The sequence below is a fragment of the Populus euphratica genome, unplaced genomic scaffold (genome assembly GCF_000495115.2).
Source record: "Populus euphratica unplaced genomic scaffold, PopEup_1.0 scaffold97.1, whole genome shotgun sequence".
Lineage (NCBI taxonomy): Eukaryota > Viridiplantae > Streptophyta > Magnoliopsida > Malpighiales > Salicaceae > Populus > Populus euphratica.
This window is the reverse complement of record NW_011499981.1, coordinates 476,395-495,832: the sequence shown is the minus strand read 5'-3', so window position 1 is coordinate 495,832 and position 19,438 is coordinate 476,395. Positions and strand designations below refer to the sequence as shown.

Here is a 19,438-nt window from a genome sequence, read left to right as displayed (position 1 = left end):
TAATAAATTTACTATTTTTATCCCTTTTTTTTTTACCTCTTCTTTTCAAAATAACATTAAGCTGACAAAAAGAACTGCTAAGTTATAAAAATATTTAGAGAATAGGGACTAAATATATAATTTTGAAATGAAAAGGACTAGTTGATTAGTTATGTTGAACTATAGGGACTAAGCTGTTATGGTTAACTCTTTATTTTAAGACCCACCTCGTCTCCCTTACTTTTATCTCCACCGGTAGTGTCTAGAGACAGACAAAACAAAACCTCTCTCTATCTCTCTCTCTGTCAACTGAAGTAGTTAGTAGTAAAAGTTTAAAACCCAAAAAAATTTTTTATTTCCCTTTTGCCCCGCACTCTTCAAAAAATCACAAAGGAACAGCGGCAGCAGCAAACTTGAAAGAAGAAAGGTCATTTCATTGACGTCACAGATCCCTCTGCGGTCTCTCTCTCGATGTTAATCAGCAGCAGCAACAGTCCAAACGGCGGAATCCAGCTCTCCGGTGGCGGCGGCGGCGGCAGATTCTGGTGGGAAGTTGTGCCAGTGGCGCCGTCGTCGAGAACAACTCTTGCTTTCACTGCCATAGCCGGAATCGCCGTGTGCGCCGCCCTGCTCTACACTACCAGTAGGTAATAATACTAGGAGAACGACAAAAAAACCCTAATTTTTTTGAAATATTTTGAAGAAAAGAGTGAGATTATTAAGTAGATGAAAGCTCTAAAACGGAGTCAAACATCGTCGTCTTCGTCAAATTCATCTTCTCCTCCGTCGTCTTCGTCTTCGTCGTGGATTCATTTGCGTTCGGTTCTCTTTTTAGTTAATTTCTCCTCACCGGCTTATTGTTCCTCCTCTTCCTCTTCTGATCGGTGAGTCCTCCTTTTCTCTCTCTGAAAGTGCTTTCTTTTACTTTTTCTTGATGATTCTAGTGATTTTCTTCTTTTTTGCTTTGTTCAGATCCGATCTTGAAGAAATATTAAGTGTAGATCGTGTTTACAGTCTCTACTCTCTACTACTACTACTACTCACTCCACTTGTTCCTTATCTGTCTTTTTTTAGTTACTGCTTTCTTAGATGGAATGGGTGTGGCTTTGGCTAGGTCAATTTAGGCAATTTTAATTTTTATTATTATTTTCACGGAATTTTTTGACATGGGTTATTGGTAATTTAATGCATAACTTGTTTTTTAGTAACAATGGTGTTGATTATTGAGTTGAAAATTGAAGATTTGTTTGTTTTTGCATTACATTTCCGGGAATTAGGGTATGGATTTATCTTATAGCAGGCTTCTCTCGTTAAATTATTTATAATGTTTCTTGCAAAAATTCTATTTTATTTGAATTAGAGATGGGTGGTCTTTCAAAATCTTTGCTTTTTGTTTTTTTTTTTTTGAAAAAAAATTGGGAAACTACCAAATAAAGTGAGCTGTTTGCTGGTGCCCTTTCACTTTCACTTTTTCTTTTTACTGGAACTTGATCAAGATTGTTCTTTTATTGCAGGGGCCGGCTTAAGTCGCCATGGTCTCGAAGGAAGAGAAAACATGCCCTTACTCCTAGGCAATGGAAAAGTTTGTTTACACCAGATGGCAAACTCCGTGATGGCGGAGTTAAGTTTTTGAAGAAAGTTCGAAGCGGAGTGAGTAATCATTCCAATCACAATTTGTGTTTTGCTATGGCAGTTTCTTAGGAATATTTATCTCTTATGTTTCTCTTGTAGGGTATTGATCCAAGTATTAGAGCAGAGGTCTGGCCATTCCTACTTGGAGTGTAAGCATATTGAACCTTATTTTATTGTCATATATGTTTTTAGCTGCTGCTTCTGTCTCATGGCTTAGGATAGATCCTGAATGTGTTCTTCTGAACTTCATGGCATGAGTTTGGCTTACCCGGGAAAGGATTTCAATTATCTTTCCCTCTGCTAAATTCACACTATGAATTGGTGTTCAATTTTGTAGAAATTTGTGTTCTTGCATTTTGCATCAGATTCATTGTGTACTTCTTCCTGCTCATCTACTGAGTTCTGGTCAATGATATTTTAAAAATGCTTAGCTGCACCACAGTCCCTCCATCTATCACTCAATTGAAAAAGGTCTCTTAGCTAATGCATCTTCCAGTGTAGTCCTTGCATCCTCTTCATCAGTGTCACCGCGATGTTTGATGAGAGTTCCACTGAAATATCACATTAAAATCAAGAAGTTGAAGGACTACAGTAGAGGATTTGGTAGTTGTGAGACCTTTTCCCCTGAATTGGTTACTTGGGTGAACTTCACTGCATTTCAACAGTGAAATTGTAAAATTTATGCTTTTGTACAACATCTCCTTTTCCATTTATTTATTGGTATTTATTTTGTCTGTGTTTTAAATCATTGAGCTGGATATGCTATTCATTGGTTTACGTCTCTGTGTCATCTTTCTCGATGCACCTTGTTCTTTCCCAGTGAACCTTGTTCTTTCTTTCCAGAACCTTAATTTTGAATTTCTGTGTTTTGAATAATTCAAGAGTTCTGTACCAGCCAATTTTGGTGTATGCTATCACATTGTTCCTACATCACCAACATGAGTGGTCTTGTTTTATGTTAACAGATATGACTTGAATAGTACCTCAGAAGAGAGAGAGATTACAAGAACCCAGAAAAGGTACTGTCTACACGCTCAATTTATAGTTTCAGTCTACTTGTGAGCTATTTTGATCACGGATAATTTGATTGGTGGTATTGAAGCCCCTAAATGTAAAGCCTTTTCTGTTTTCCTTTGACTTCTATTCTAATGGTTTTTTTCTTGACAATCTTTGGCTGCAGAAAGGAATATGAGAATTTTCGCAGACAGTGCCGTCAACTTCCCAAACACAGCAATGATTGCTCCAAAGGAACCAGTGAAAGAAGCTGTATCGAGGACAGCGGAAGTCTTGCTGAAGACTCTGACTATTCAAGTTATGAAGATGTTGTTAGTGCCAGGCAGTCTCTTTCCAGCGAGGAAAGGAGTCCTGATGTTGAGGACTCTGATGACCCTTCCAGTGCACTGTTGGAAGGTTATGATGCTTCAGGACAGACCACAAACACTGATGCCTCTGCACTAAATACTGAGTCTTCTGACTCAGAATCTTCTGAAGATCCTGAAGTCATTCAGGCTTCCTCCTCTTCAGAGGGCAGGGAAGAGAATGATCTTGATGTGCCTTTGAAAGAGAACACTTCTCCCTCAAGGACTGAGCTCCATCCAAACCAATGCACTGGTGAAAATTTTGCCACATGGCAGCGGATCATTCGTATGGATGCAGTGCGAGCCAATGCTGAATGGATTCCATACTCTCCGTCTCAGGCAACAGTTTCAGAGTTAAGAGCACGTCATGCTGCAGATGCTGTCGGGTTGAAGGACTATGATTTGCTGGAACCCTGCAGAATTTTCCATGCTGCAAGACTAGTTGCTATTCTTGAAGCCTATGCAATCTATGACCCTGAAATTGGGTATTGCCAGGGCATGAGTGATCTACTTTCCCCAATAATTGCAGTGGTCACAGAGGATCACGAAGCTTTCTGGTGTTTTGTGGGTTTCATGAGGAAGGCTAGGCATAATTTTAGGCTTGATGAAGTGGGGATTCGAAGGCAACTCAGTATTGTTTCCAAGATTATCAAGTGCAAAGACTCCCACCTCTACAGGCACTTGGAGAAGCTACAGGCTGAGGATTGCTTTTTTGTTTATAGGATGGTAGTGGTGCTGTTCAGGAGAGAATTGACGTTTGAACAGACAATTTGCCTCTGGGAGGTGATGTGGGCAGATCAGGCAGCTATTAGGGCTGGTATTGGAAAGTCTGCATGGAGCAGGATAAGGCAGCGAGCACCACCAACAGAGGATTTATTGCTTTACGCAATTGCGGCTTCTGTGTTACAGAAAAGGAAATTAATCATAGAGAAATACAGCAGCATGGACGAGATCTTAAGGGAATGCAATAGCATGTCTGGGCAACTTGATGTATGGAAACTCCTCGATGATGCGCATAATCTGGTGGTGAACCTTCATGACAAGATAGAGACACCCTTCCGATGACTTCTTTTCAAACATTTTATCAGTGATTTATGTCCCTTCAATTCTTACAAAGGTTTTTGTTCTGTAAGGGGTATTGCCAGCCTCCTTGTGTTCTGCTCCAACCGTGCCTGAAGGAGGGAGTTATCCATCCTCAGCAATGCTTCAAGTCTTTAGTTGAAGTGGCATTACATGAAAAGATTTTTATATGCATTCTACTATAAACCATTCATTTTGAATACAGAAACGATCTTCATCTTCGCCAAATCAAATCAAGCAGGTGGGATCTGTATTGTCGATCAATGTACCATATTGAATGAGAAATATCAAGATTTTGATCATTGAATCCCAAATATTCTGTGTCTAGAAAGGGCTAATCTTAATAGATCAATGGCAAGTTATACCATAATCCAAGGTATTATCAGCTGGTTGCCGGCAGAACCCATTTGAAATTTCCACAAATTGCAAATGCTTAAGCCTGTTTTGTAACGAAGGTACCGTGCCTGATCGTAATTGCTAGTCGATTATAGCAGGTTTGGGTGCTTGCAGCTTATCCTTTTAACTGATAATAAGACTTAAATGACGTAATCTTTTTAGTTTTTCATTAAGAAGGTTGATGCTGAACTATCCTGGACAATCTAGCGTGGAAATGTCTCTCACTATCCTGGACAATCTAGCGTGGAAATGTTTCTCTCTTAAACATTGAACGATCAACGCGGCCGCTCCTTTGAGGGCTTGCATACCAACCGACCAACACTACTAGTGTGTTTAGGGATGAGATGCATATTATGTTTTTTTTTTTTAATTTAGGGATGAGATGCATATTATGTTTTTTTTAAAAAAAATTATGATTTAAATTGTTTTGATATATGTTTAGAAATTATGTTTTAAATTGTTTTGATTTGTGTTTAGGAATGAGATGTATTTTTTTAAAAAAACTTATTTTAATATATTTTTTAAATAAAAATTTATTATCTCCAAAGCACCCCACATGTGAAACAGAGAAAAAGGAAATGACAGACACCAAGTACTGTGTGCAACATGGAAAAGAGAAGGGCAAACACTAGTATGAACCAATCTGGCCAACATAATCATAACTTTCTCTCTCTGAATTTATAGTGTGATTGGAGGAAATGGAAAGGTTGAACTCCGATTGTGCTAATCCAACCAATGGAAATAAGTTGGGGAAACTGCTATCAGGCTGCTCCTCCCTTCTACCCCCAGTTTTGCACAAAAGGAGACTAAACTTCGCAAATGCTTAAAGGAGGCACACCATTCTTCTTATTATCTACTTCCCTATTCCTACACTTGATGATGATAGTCTCATTTGTCAAGTAGAATTAGAAATTACTTGATAGATGATTCGGGCTTTGTCATGAGTTGGATAATTTTTCTTGTAATGCAAAAACAACATGCTCATGTTATTGTCTTTTAAAGAATAAATAAAAATTCATGATTCAAAATCATAGAAAGAGAACTAAAAAAAATAATGATCATCAGTTCTTAGGAATTAAAATGTAAAATAATAAAATAAAAAAAAATATCAATAAAAAAAATACTAAAAAACAAAGCATCATCAAAGCAAAATCAATGAGGTTGTCAAAACCTTCAAGTAGGATAATGCAGACAAGACAATCAAATATAAGGTAAAAAAAAAAACTTTAATTTTATAAAGAATTAAATTTTAAAGGACAAAATAAAAAAATAAAAAAAGCGACTTCAAAAGAAAACTAAGCCACCCGGATAAACAGAACTCTTTTTTTAAAACGACCAACTTTAAAGGATATAATCGGTATCTCGATGTCACACCAACTTGACGTCATTTGGCGACGGTGGAAGCTTTTGCCATACCTCCTGATGAAGTGTGGTGTGTTGGGAAGGATTCTTGAATTTAATTATGAAATTATAATTAATGTTTCGAAGTCGCCATCTAGTATTATGGTTACTAAGAACATGTAGTTTATAAGAGTCTGGTTAAGGAATTGGTTGTGTAAGGGGAAGACACATCACCCCTAATACACCCTATCTAAGGTAAGCTGCATTGTTGTTTGATTGTTTTTCTAGGTCAGGTTTATATTCGCTGGTCTTTTCTAAAGTTCAAGATAAATTTCTCTTTATGAGAAAGCCTCTATTTTATTAGGTTAAATCCTAACCATTTTAAAGTTTAAATTTTAACATCACATTTATTTACCTTATATCTTTAATACTTGAAGGTGTATTTTATCGTGTAATTTTACACCTCATATATATTAAAGTCTACATTTGAACCCTAGAAAAAAGGTTGGAAAAAGGTTTTTTTATATTTTGGTCAAATCCTAATGAATAATTATAAATTAGTTATGATATCCATTTTGCATTTTAAAACATGAAAAAGATGCAATTTTTGTTTTTATGAAGATATGCTTGGAAAAATTTTAGGATTTAGCCATATGCATAAAAATAAAATATTTTTTTTGTTTGTTTTAGAAAAGAGAAATTAATTTAAAATATTATGAGATTTTTTGGAAATATTTTGAATTTTTTTTGAAATATTTCAGAGAATACTAAATATTTTAATATCAAATTTGTATTTTACAATGTAAATATACAATCCAATATTATGCAAAATGGATAAAAAAATATTTGAGAAAATCATAATTTTTTAAAATAATTTTTTATTTTTTTTTAAATAGGGGCCGGCCAAATCCAGCCCTGCCCAAATGATTGGGCCAAAACTAGCTCAACCCAAAGCCAAAGTTAATTGTTATATAGTTGCATGCAGAAATGAATTCTGCATGTAGTGGCCATGATGAAGAAGAAGGAGGCGAAACAAGGAGGAGAAAATTGCTTGGCTTGGGGGTTTCGGATGTGATGAGGATGTTTGGTCGATGACTTAGGAGGTGTCGGCTGAGGTGATGGTGGTCGGAGTTAACTGTGGGAGAAAGAAAGAAAAGTTACAAAGAAGAGAGAAAGACTAGAAGGAGAAGAGAGAGAGCCACGATGACAACTTAGTGGTTTGTTGGTAGTTTTGTTGGCTTCCTATGGTGAAGTTAGTGGTGGCTCTAGTTGGTGGCTAGAACAACAAGGAGAGAAAATTGCAAAAACAGGGGGTAAAGGGGCTGGTTTTTGGCTGACTTGCACTCGATTTTCTCCTCCATTAAGCCCTAAAATCCACATTTATTTATACGATGTGGAAGAGGGCAATCTTGTATGCACTAAAAAAAAATTTCATCCCTTGATTTAGTTAAGAAGAATCTCAATTGTTGGTTCAAAGTAGGCATCTTGACTTGTCATATCTACAGGAAAAGACTGCTTAGTTTGGCCTTTTTAGGCCAGCACAGGGCTCGTCGTGCTGTCATTCAGCCTGATCTGTTAACAAGAGGTTGTAAAGAAATTTCAGGTGACCATTTGCGTGCATGTTTTGTTATATTTGATGAAGAAATAAATCATTAAATGCACCTAACAAGTGGGCACCCAAGCAAATGAATGCACCTAACAAGTGGGCACCCAAGCAAATGAACAAGGAAGAAAATGAACAATAACCAGACGACGCGTTATCTAGTTTTTTTTCTTTGTTTTTTTAATGATCAAAACGACATAGTTTAATGTTAAATTAGGGATTTCGCTGAAGTTTAATCTAGTTCTCTAGCTTTCAATTGTTTTCAATAGAACCCCTAATTGACCATAAACTCTTGATTTAATGCAATTAAGGCCCTGATGAATTACCGTCTAAGCCCTGGATTTACGTTTCTTTTGCAATGTAGTCCTTGGTCTCGGATTTATTTAATTGAATACCTAATTGACCATTAAACTTTTAATTTTTTTTAATTTCACCCCTGATTTTTATTAATTAAGCCCCTATAATTTGACATCTTTTGCAGATTAGTTCTTGGTTGCAAATTTTATAAATTTTAATTTTAATTGACCCTAAAATTTTAATTTTCTTGCAATTTTACCTCTGATTTCAATCAATTAACTTGGTAAAAATTAAGTTTAGTCTTTTAAAATTTCAATGTTCTCAATTAAGCTCACATTAGGCTTCCAAACTTAATTTTTCACCAAATAAGCCCCAAATAAAATTAATTTGACCAATTAAACCTATAATTAAGTCCTTACACTTAATTATATCCTTCAATTGAACATAAATTAATTCTTAAACATAATTAAAATTTAATTTAGCAGATAACTAAATCAAATTGGCTTATTAAAAATTTGATTATGTCATTAGACTTAATTTTTATGCAAATTCATCCAATAATCATTTAATTTAACCTTGAATTTGTATTTTTCTTCATTTTTTGGCATAATGGGGTACAATTAGGCTTTAAATTTTCCTTCAAAATTGCTGCTTAATTTATCACCCTACTTTCTCCACGTTGCCAGCTTTTATTTTATTTTTTTATTTTTATTTTGAAAAAAAGTGATGATTGGGGAATAACCCAGAATTGGGTTATGACAATAAAAAAAAATGATATTAACTCAATTAAACTTTTCAAACTCATGACCCTATGTGCTGACTAAACTGGAAGCATTGCATTTAGAAAATAATTATTTTAAAACTTGGCTTGACCTAACGGTTTGACTCATGACCAGGTCGAGCTTCAAAAGAATCAAGGGAGAATTGATCAAGTGTGAGACTGTCAAAAACTTGAGTTGACCCATGTTTCGATTAGCCCGAGGAAAATTCAATCAAAACAGAGTCAAAACTCATAGACTATTTTCCTTTTTGTTTTTTAAAATGATATTATTTTGATTTTTTTATAAAACAAAAAGATTTGGTTGGCTTAGGTTAACTCGAGTCAACCCACTCGACCAGTGACCCAATCATCGTCCCAGATTGACTCCTGGGTAGGGCTTATAAACAATGGGAAAACCTTAGGAGATCAAATTTTAATAATTAAAATGTTGAATGATAAAATAAAATAAAAAAAATTAAAGGATAAAGAGATAGAAATTAAGAGAATATGAATCTCATTTTAAAAAAAAAATTGAGACAAACAAAAATCTTGAATTGAAGGGAATTTTTTTTAAAAAAAATCAAATTAATAAATGAATCCAAAAAAAAACAAAGAGTACTAGTTTTCAACGAACTCAATGATAATAGATGAAATTTTTTAAAATTATCGAAAAATAACTAAAGCCAGCCTGATCCAATCTTTAGAATTTTGTAACACGAATCATGATATTGGATTATAACATAAAAATCTAACCTGAGAAAATAACAACATAAAATTTATAGCCAACCAAAATAATTAGGGATAAACTTGAAAAAATAAAAAAAATATATAGATTTAAAAAGAATACTAAATTATGTTGGATGAAATTAAAAAACAATCTCAATTTAGAAAAATGATCAGAACAACTAATAATAACTATAAAAAAAATAAGGATTATATTTGATATAAAAATAAAATATTAAAAAATAAAATTCAAACAAAAATCAATTCAATAAAGGATTTGAGACTAAATACATCATAATTAAAAAAAATAAAAATAAAATTTGATATAAAAACCATGTGCAAATAGATGAATTTGAAAAAAAAATAAAAATTAAATCTGACAAAAAATTAATTGTGAATAGATAAAATTAAAAATAAATAACTTAATAAATAATTTAAGATGAAATATATTGTAATCAAAAAAATAAAAATCTAATTTAAGTTAATAAATAAATAACCGATTTCCCTGCTTTATTGAAATGAGTAGCATGGTTGACTAGAAAGAGAAAAATGAAAGCGGGAGCGAGAAAAATAACCCTTGATTGAAGCTCCTCTGCGTACAGCTTGGCACACATGCCTTTTCACTGTGCTCTTTCATGTGTCGCGAGGGAGGAAAAAATCCTCGATCAAAGCTTTTTTGTGTGCCGCCTCGACACAGGCGTCTCTCCACCGTGCTCGGGGTGGCGAGCCGCACTGAAAGCTTTAAAATGGTTGGGAGTTTTTTCAAGCGTGCGCAGGGCAGCAAAACCCTCTTGCTCTTCCTCCCCTTCACTTTCCTCGTCCTCCTCAATGCTTTCCTCCAATTTTGAGAGTGGGAAACGACCACTCCCAGATCCAATTCCAAATTGGAATGGTGACCTGATCATGTAGTCATCTGCTGTTAGCTTAGCAGTGAAGTCATATTGTGTTTCATCGCAGTCTAAATCAAATTGGAATTCCTGATCATCTCCCAAATCACCCCTGGGAGAAAAAGCCTCCCTCTCGGCTATCAACCTCCTTGCCTCAATGCACACAAGCTCAAGCTCACCGGGTTCCTTCTCACCAGGTCGGAACTCCCTGCTCATCATCTCACCGATTTCAGCAAGACAGACCATGGACAGCAGCCTCCTTGAGAAAAATTGTGCAGAGAACTAGAACCCGCGTCAAAGCCTCTCTGATCACCGGAAGCTGCATTCGCAGCATATCACAATCCTTGCCAGGATCAAGTTTTTCGATATAGTGAAGCTCGTCATCTGAGAACGGAATTGAAGCCTGAAGCCAATGAATCCATTCAAAGTATGGATCCTCCAATGTTTCTGGTAAGCAAAGCCCATGATCAATTGGAATCAGCTCCACTCGCCCAAATCTCCCGACACCACCGAGCTTCCTGACTAGAAGGTTCCCAGCATGTCTGTCAGTGTCAAAAATTCTAATGTCTAATATCCCAATACGATACACGGAAGATACTGGGAAGCTTGATGTCCCGTGATCACTGGCATCAAAATCATGTGGAATGAACTGCTGGAAAGACGCAATCTTGCTGACCTGCTTCTTCTTGTGTGGCTTATTGCCATTTACCCCGTCATTGACATTGAAGATTGAGCAAGTGATCTTCACAAGTGCAGTAGGGGGCACATTAGCAAAGTGATCATAGTCAAGAAGGTATGCTGCCACTTCCCTGAACCCTGTCTCCCCGACTTCACCTCATGTTTACAATAAAACCATAATAAAACAATAAAAATACCCCTATATACAGCTTTATTTTTTTTCAAACCTAAGGTAATTTTATATTTGTATTATTAAAAAAAACGAAAAAACCCCCCCAATACATGTATTTTTTTTCCCTTTCAATAACTTGACTGTTTATTTATTTATTTGAAAAGATAAAAATTCCCTGTCTAAAGGTTAAAAATTTTGTCTTGGAAGCCAAAATAATATTAATATTATAGCAAAAAAAAAGTCATTTTATCTGAAATAATTTTTTTAATAGGAAATGTATCCGATAAAAAACCAATCTTACCCCCAATTACATATTTAGCTAGTTTTTTTTTAACAAGAATAATTTTATCTTTACACTGTTTTAAACCAAAGTAATTTTGCAGATTTTTTTTTTAATAGGCAATTTCGTGGACGTATAATTTTTCACTCCTTCTCTAGTATCTGGCGAGAGACCACACTGCAATTTCCCTGGCTAAGCATTTGGTGGGTCAAAAGCATCAAGGATAATGCTTTTACCCACCAATCAAAATTTCATTTTGGTCCTCTCAACATCATGTAAATCAACGTTCACATCTTTACTGGTTTTTTCAGGGGAAAGAATTAATCAGCTACTGATAGAAGAATGGAGCAAAGTTTAGAGAGTTTAAAAAAAGGAACGTTTCCTGCTTATCATCCAACAAAATCAGACAGTGTCCAGTTGCCATTGACCAACAAACACACCAGCGGGCCAATTATGGAGCACTGACTAAAGTTGGCACAAACACACTGCAAAGGGAGGAACTAAACAAAAGAGTGATTTAAAATTAAACTGATCCAAGTCCAGAACTAACCCCTCAAAAGGGTACAAGTAATAGCCTCTACTCTTTCTTGGTGTAGGTTCGGGTAGCAAGAGCTAAGCCCAAGATTAAGAGGGGCACGAGTAGCTGCAAGATCTTAATCAGGAACTCGGACTTGTCATCTTTGGAGCTTGCTCCTCCCAAACCTGGTGCTACGTAAAGACGTTTCGTTGGAACAGTTGTTATATCTACCTCACCAATGACATACTTTCCCATCATCCCTCTAGCATCATCGCTGTGACCAACATCCTTGAAATCATTCGTTGCATCTTTCCCTGAAAAATGAAAGAGAGTTCATGCTACCAACTAAGATAAGGTGGTCGAATTTGGGTTTTTGTACTGTTTAGTAAAAGGACATGCCGAATGGGTTAGAGACAGTAGGATTCCCCTACAAACTCTTCGAGCTAAAATTTACGAGGTTTAACAGAACTGGTATCATAACCAACCTGTTGATGACAGCAAAACTTCTCCGCCTCCAGGATGATCTTCCATAAACGAGGTGACATCATACACCTGAATTTGAAACTCAAAACGTCAATAAAAATTAAAAAAGAAATACAGTAGCAATGAAGTAAAAATTTCATGAGACACATAATGACATTATTTTTCATATCAAAGAAAAAAAAGCAGAACAGGCAGTTCACACCCTATCTCAAAGAGTAATTACCATAGCTCGTGCTTTCCAAGCAAGAGGAAATTATCACATGACAATCAGTTATCGCATTGAGAGTTATTTTATACAAGGTGAATGACCATGTGTATTGGGTTCAGCCATCAATTTCCTATATTCATTTTTTTTTTTTGTGGAAGGCCTATCAACATGTTTTCCTTACTTGGGAGGTTTGGGTAGGCCGTATAGTTTCTCCAACCGACAAAATAGCCCTTCATTATGTTTATGAATGAGGAACTTCATTCAAATTGAGGGGAAAAAGTTTCGTCTAATTCATATTCAGAAGGGAGGATTTACCTGAGGAAATGATGAACAGACAAAACAAATCTAAAGAATGAATTACAACTCTATTTACCTATCAATGTCTACGCATACACTTAAACTGCAGAACTTCAAGAGTTAAATTCTGAGGGAGGACATTAGACAAGGCAGTCCTTTCTACCTCACTTGTCAATTCACCAGGATATCCAAAGCAGGATAGTTCAACTAACTTTTAACAACACAATTCCTACCACAGTAAGATTTTGACAAATATAATGCATGTTAGCTTCTCATGGGCCTTTCTTTTCACCTCTTCCATAAGGGATTTATCCAATTACACGCTTCACAAATTTAAATGGGACCAAAGGTTCTTGCATACTACTAGGTGAGGAGGGGACACTGGAGCATTGCTTTGGTATGTTCAGTAACTTTTCCTTCCAACGAAGAGATAGCACTCGGTTCAAAAAGGAACAAGCTTTGCAATCTTAAGCATTTCAACTAAACTTTCAACACCTTAATCATGCAATAAAACCGATAGCACCGACACAGATTTAATTTTCAATAAACAAAAAATCCAAAAGGGATAAATAAAACTAATCACAAAAAGTCAAAGTTCTCATCTTGTAATCTCAAACTAAATTTTCCCAGCAACCAAACAGAATTCCCCACTTTCAATCTAAAAAATACCTAAAAATGAAACTTGTAGAAAGAAATCTAACCTTGCCAGAGATAATAAGCCAACAATCCTTGATTTTATTGTGCTTGGCAATCTCATCGAACAAGTAAACCTTTGAAGGAGCCATATCTTTCACAAACACTGATCACAAAACCACAAAAAAAATTCAAAACCCACAAATATCTACGACCAAAACCCTTCAGCTTTACCCTCAAAAGAACGGTCAATATAAAAAAAAAAACAAAAACAAACAAATGCCCCCCCTACTATTAACAAAAAACCCATAACCAAAACAACCAAAGATAATCAGAACAGGTAAAGGACTAAAAAAGGACACCAACAAGAATCCATGTTGCTCACATGAGAGATGTCTGGTAAGATGCAAGATACTGCTTCTTTCTCTTTCTCTATCTTGGTGTTAAAAAAAACTGCCTTAGATTCTTATTTATAGTATTAACGAACTCAAGAGCGGTGACAAGACGACGAAGCATGGTTTGGTGGACTATCTCCTCTACTCCATGAGATGCCTTCTTCAGAGAAAGAAAAATAAAATATTTGGAATATGATTAGTTTTGTATTTGATTGAGGGAAATTATCTATCGTAACTTGCAGCAAATTTAGAACAATAGAAAAAATTCTACGAATTTTTTCGTGTGCCAACCACTCGACTACTTGATTGATGTGTGTATTACACACATGAAGAATTTTAGATTGCACATGTGGAATAACTTGAGATAATCCAATATTCATTGAATTTAATGATAAATTAAACAAATTAATTCGAAGTAGGAGGAGGTCATTTACTTTTCGATTTTTTAAATTCAAATTTATGAGCATATTCACGGTATTTCCTTTAAACTAATAATATGAGATCATAGGAAAAAAAACACAAACAATAAAAATAAAATGAACATATTTCCTCTAAATCAAACAATTTATCTTATATTAACTAAATGCAACAGTATAATTTAGGAATTGTTTATCTTATATTAACTAAATGCAACAGTAAATTTGCTCTAGTAATAATTTTCTTTGAACTCCGGCGGCTTTCAAATTTGGCTGCAATCACAAACCTTTTTTTTTCTTTTTCTTAAGAGTGTCTTTAAACTGTATTGATCAACTGTGCTTATTTAATTTTAATTGAGTAATTTATTAATAGTTTAATAAAAAACAATTTAGAAATAACAAAAATTTTCCGTTTTCATGGCGTTTCAAGAGTAACACTTACATTTTAAAATGTGAAAAGAGTTTATTATTTAATAGTGTGGTATACATTGTTTTTTAAAATATTCTTTATTTGAAATTATATTAAAATAATATTTTTTTATTTTTAATACTGATATATCAAATTGATAAAAATTAAAAATTAAAAAAATACTATCCAACTTCATAATTATTGAATTTGACATAAAATAAAGAGAATATAATTCCAATTTTTGTAATAAATTAGTTTTTATTCATTCTCTTAGCCAGCTATCCATTTGATGTTTTGATAATATTTAATGGAATCTTTAAGAATAAATAGTTTTTACATGTTTTTAACCTATCCTATTATTTATTCAATCAAATTGCTATAAGTTTCAATGTCACCATCAATCCAATCTGCACGTTGCTGAACAATTCATTCTCTATACACGTCAATGTTGAATATTGTTTCCATTAACGACTCAATCTATCTTGATTCTTTATTATTATTATTATTATTATTTGTTCAAACTTGTTTGACTGGAATTGTTAATCTAGTGATTTATGATCTCGGGATTGATATAATATAAATTTTAAATTAAATCAATATAAGTTAATTTGAGTTAATTTCATCATTCAAATCATTTTAAATTAAATCAATATAAGTTAATTTCATCATCCAAATACTGAACCAAGATATGATAAACTTGATCCAGATTTTCTTTCTCAAATTATCATCTTATTTTCAGAAATTAAAAAAAAATACATAAAAAACTGATATAAACAATAATTTCTATTCATGAAAACTGATAGAAAAAAGAAAAATCGACCAACAAAAAGTTTGTCCAAACCCACAGAAGAAGTCGCGCTCCTCCAAGGAAGATGAGGATGGAAACATGCCAACTGGTCAAGGTCAAAACATAAAACCAGTGGCTGCCATGGAAGAAACACTATGAGCTCACAGAGTCACCTGGCAAAACCAGTGGCTGTTCGCAGCAGCAAACCTCACACGCCCATGGATACAAAACAAGACAAGCTATGGCCATCAAATCTTTGTCAATTGTCGGTCAATGCCGTAGACATTGAACTACTATGGCAACTTTACCTTATAATTTTATGGTAACAATTGTCTTACCACGCAGGTCCATTATCTTTTCTCTAAAATAATTTACAGCCAGTTTTTTTTTTTAATCCAGGATATCCAGGCAAGTTATATATATTACAATTAATTATTGAATTTATTGAATATCTTACAAATATAATAAATTAATAAAGCATTGCAGGGATAATATGCATACATAAAAATAATTAATCCAAGTGCAAACAAAAAAAACAAATTCCTTTTCTTACTAGGTTATAACCTCAAGTTTAATTTATAGCCAGTTTGCTATTGCATGCCGTTGGTCATTTTAACATTTTAAAAATAATAAGGACAATATTAATAAAATTATTAGTTTTAAATTCTTGTTTGGTATTGTATTTTAAATAGGAATTAAGTAAAATTTATTTTTTTATATTTTAAAATGGTTTTGATGTGTTGATATTAAATATAATTTTTTAAAATAAAAATATTATTTCAATATTTTTTAAAACCAAAAATATTTTTAAAAATAACTATTATTATATTTTTAAATACCTTTAAAAAGTCAACAGTGAACAATATGGTTGATGATAATAAAAATTATTCTTTTTAATGATTACAATGATGATTTTAAGAGATTATTTGCAGTAGCATTGAATGGTTTTACTCCTTATATTATTATTATTTAAAATCTTGATTTTTAAAAGATATAAAACAATAATTTATTAGAAATACATCAACATAAGTATAAATAATTGTTCAAGGTTTGAGGGAAGAGGATTTAGTTTTGATATATTTAATGACTAAGAAATAAATTTTTTTTATAAAGATAATTGAATACATGCATCTAACAATTCATATAATTAGAGAAAAATAAATAGAAAATCAATACTATAAGGTGCATGGTGAGAAAATCTATCTATGCCGTAATTGACCTGGAGATTTTTAGACCAGGTCGTGGCTTTGTCATTTTTTGGTATAAATTAGGAAGTCAAATCTATTAACGTATAAGGTCAAATTTGACTGTTCACTTGAACAACTTTTTTTAAATTTTTTTTTTTAACTTTTCCTCTTTTCTTTTATTTTCTCTAAAATAATTTACAGCCAGTTTTTTTTTTTAATCCAGGATATCCAGGCAAGTTATATATATTACAATTAATTATTGAATTTATTGAATATCTTACAAATATAATAAATTAATAAAGCATTGCAGGGATAATATGCATACATAAAAATAATTAATCCAAGTGCAAACAAAAAAAACAAATTCCTTTTCTTACTAGGTTATAACCTCAAGTTTAATTTATAGCCAGTTTGCTATTGCATGCCGTTGGTCATTTTAACATTTTAAAAATAATAAGGACAATATTAATAAAATTATTAGTTTTAAATTCTTGTTTGGTATTGTATTTTAAATAGGAATTAAGTAAAATTTATTTTTTTATATTTTAAAATGGTTTTGATGTGTTGATATTAAATATAATTTTTTTAAATAAAAATATTATTTCAATATTTTTTTAAACCAAAAATATTTTTAAAAATAACTATTATTATATTTTTAAATACCTTTAAAAAGTCAACAGTGAACAATATGGTTGATGATAATAAAAATTATTCTTTTTAATGATTACAATGATGATTTTAAGAGATTATTTGCAGTAGCATTGAATGGTTTTACTCCTTATATTATTATTATTTAAAATCTTGATTTTTAAAAGATATAAAACAATAATTTATTAGAAATACATCAACGTAAGTATAAATAATTGTTCAAGTTTTGAGGGAAGAGGATTTAGTTTTGATATATTTAATGACTAAGAAATAAATTTTTTTTATAAAGATAATTGAATACATGCATCTAACAATTCATATAATTAGAGAAAAATAAATAGAAAATCAATACTATAAGGTGCATGGTTTTTCAATGGCTGCTGCTCCTCTCTATGTTTCGGATTTGTCAAGCAATGAAAGTCAAGTCTACAATGACAGCTTCGGAATTTTTTAATTTTTTTTTGTTTTTAAATTACTTTAAAATAATTAAAATAATTTTTTTTAAAATGAAATAAGTAATACTTGAACTGGGTCACCGGTTGAAGAGAGTCACACCTTCAAGGCCCCTTCCAAACTATTAGAATTTTTTCATTCAAGGAGAAGCATGCGCAGGAAACGAGGGAAAAAGAGAGAAAACAAGGAAAACAAAAGAAAAAAAAAAGGATAGTAGGAGCCGCACCGCAATTGTATTTATTATTATTATTATTAATATAAATATTTATATCAATTTATATATTTTTTTAATTAATTTTATAAGTTTTAAAATTAATAACTATGTAAATTTTTAGTTGCTCTAAAACTTATAAAACTCGAATTAAAAACCTTTCAAATACAAATTTAAAATTTAACCAATTAAGTTACACTTTTTAGAATTATTATACTTACATTTTAGACACATGCTACCTTAACATAATGATAATCATGTAACAATTTTAATAACACACACAAAAAAACAAAAACTTGTCTTTACAAGCGATACAAGCCTCCCATGCTACCTAAAGCATAATGTTATGTTCCTTTCGTTGAATTGTATCATGCATGCATCAAACTTTTTTTTTTATTTTAGTTTATGAATTTATAATAATCTTTTAATTGAATTTTGAACCTAAACTTTATTTTTTTTAATTTAGTTTTTATTTTTCTAATAACTTTTCAATTTAATATTGAACTTCATTCAACTTGAGCCTAAAAAAAAAACCCAATAGTGAAAGAAAATAAGAAAAAGATAGTTAGTTCACAAAGCTAGTGTAGTGTGATTATATCTATGACTCGAATCATAAATTTAACAGTTAATCTAAATTATTTAAAATCAGTTTAATATATTATTATTTCAATATTAAAAAAAAAACATCATAATTCCTAATATCAGATCAACTTAAATTTTAATTAGAGAAAGAATATCATTAAAAAAAAACTAGTTTTTTTTAACACATATGTTTCTCTGCTTATGTTAGTAAATGAATACATTTGTTTGTCATTACACAATCTTAATTTTTGTGAATGTTGTAGCTAGAACAATGCCTGTAAATTATTTCTTGGTGTTGTGCAAAAAAAAAATGCTTCGACAAGTAGGAGGCGAGTGCTAATAGTGGATTAGTTACACCTAGGACAATGCTTGAAATTGAGATTGAAGCCCCTTTTCATTGAAATTTGAATTTTTTTTGTTTGAAATTAATTTTTTTAGTGTTTTTAAATTATTTTATTATGTTGACATCAAAAATAAATTTTTAAAAATAAAAAATATATTATTTTAAATTTATTTATAAGAAAAAAATATTTTAAAAAATAACATATATCATACATGTGTAGCGTTGCGACGACCGTCTATCGTTGAGGAAAAAAATATTTATAGCTTATCTATCTAGTAAAATATGGTGAGATAAGGAATTCTTGTCTTTTTCATGAAAAAAAGAAATGGAAGTTACCACTTAATATTCTGGTTATTAGAACCCTAATTGGTCCTAGAGATGAAGTATGGAGACTGGTTGGGTAAAGAAACCTAAATATGTCTTACTTAAAGTAAGCTGCATTGTTTTATTATCTAATAAAATCTAAAGTCTTGTTATGATTTCTAATTATTGGTCCTGTCTATCTAAGATTAATTCTTCTTTATAAAAAAATTCTTATCTTATTTGGTCTTCTTCTTTATAAAAAAATTCTTATCTTATCTGGTCAAAACCTAACTGTTCTATATCGTCAAAAGAAAATACCTTTTTAATATCGAGAATACATTTTACATATAAATTCATAATTCTTGATACTAAAACAACAC

At 32.3% G+C, this 19,438-nt stretch overlaps 2 protein-coding genes and 1 pseudogene across 4 annotated transcripts; 1 reads left to right on the top strand and 2 right to left on the bottom strand.

Moving 5' to 3' along the window:
- The first annotated feature begins 234 nt into the window (after positions 1 to 234).
- LOC105139796 (small G protein signaling modulator 1) lies at positions 235 to 4,414 on the top strand. 2 transcript variants are annotated; one of them, XM_011046404.1, is made up of 6 exons: positions 235 to 622; positions 713 to 863; positions 1,494 to 1,629; positions 1,711 to 1,760; positions 2,577 to 2,630; positions 2,792 to 4,414. In XM_011046404.1, exons 1-6 carry the CDS (start codon positions 451 to 453, stop codon positions 4,032 to 4,034), a joined length of 1,806 nt encoding a protein of 601 aa, XP_011044706.1. In that variant the 5' UTR covers positions 235 to 450; the 3' UTR covers positions 4,035 to 4,414. The 2 variants fall into 2 exon arrangements, with proteins under 2 accessions (XP_011044706.1, XP_011044705.1); XM_011046403.1 differs by lacking the exon at positions 713 to 863 and having other exon boundaries at positions 235 to 626.
- Positions 4,415 to 9,803: 5,389 nt separating this feature from the next.
- On the bottom strand, positions 9,804 to 11,610 carry LOC105139832 (phosphatidylinositol 4-kinase gamma 7-like; annotated as a pseudogene).
- LOC105139795 (cytochrome b5) lies at positions 11,540 to 13,977 on the bottom strand. 2 transcript variants are annotated; one of them, XM_011046401.1, is made up of 4 exons: positions 13,691 to 13,977; positions 13,393 to 13,490; positions 12,189 to 12,255; positions 11,540 to 12,017 (listed from the first exon to the last, which is right to left on the bottom strand). In XM_011046401.1, exons 1-4 carry the CDS (start codon positions 13,698 to 13,700, stop codon positions 11,764 to 11,766), a joined length of 429 nt encoding a protein of 142 aa, XP_011044703.1. In that variant the 5' UTR covers positions 13,701 to 13,977; the 3' UTR covers positions 11,540 to 11,763. The 2 variants fall into 2 exon arrangements, with proteins under 2 accessions (XP_011044703.1, XP_011044704.1); XM_011046402.1 differs by having other exon boundaries at positions 13,710 to 13,961.
- Between the last annotated feature and the right edge of the window lie 5,461 nt (positions 13,978 to 19,438).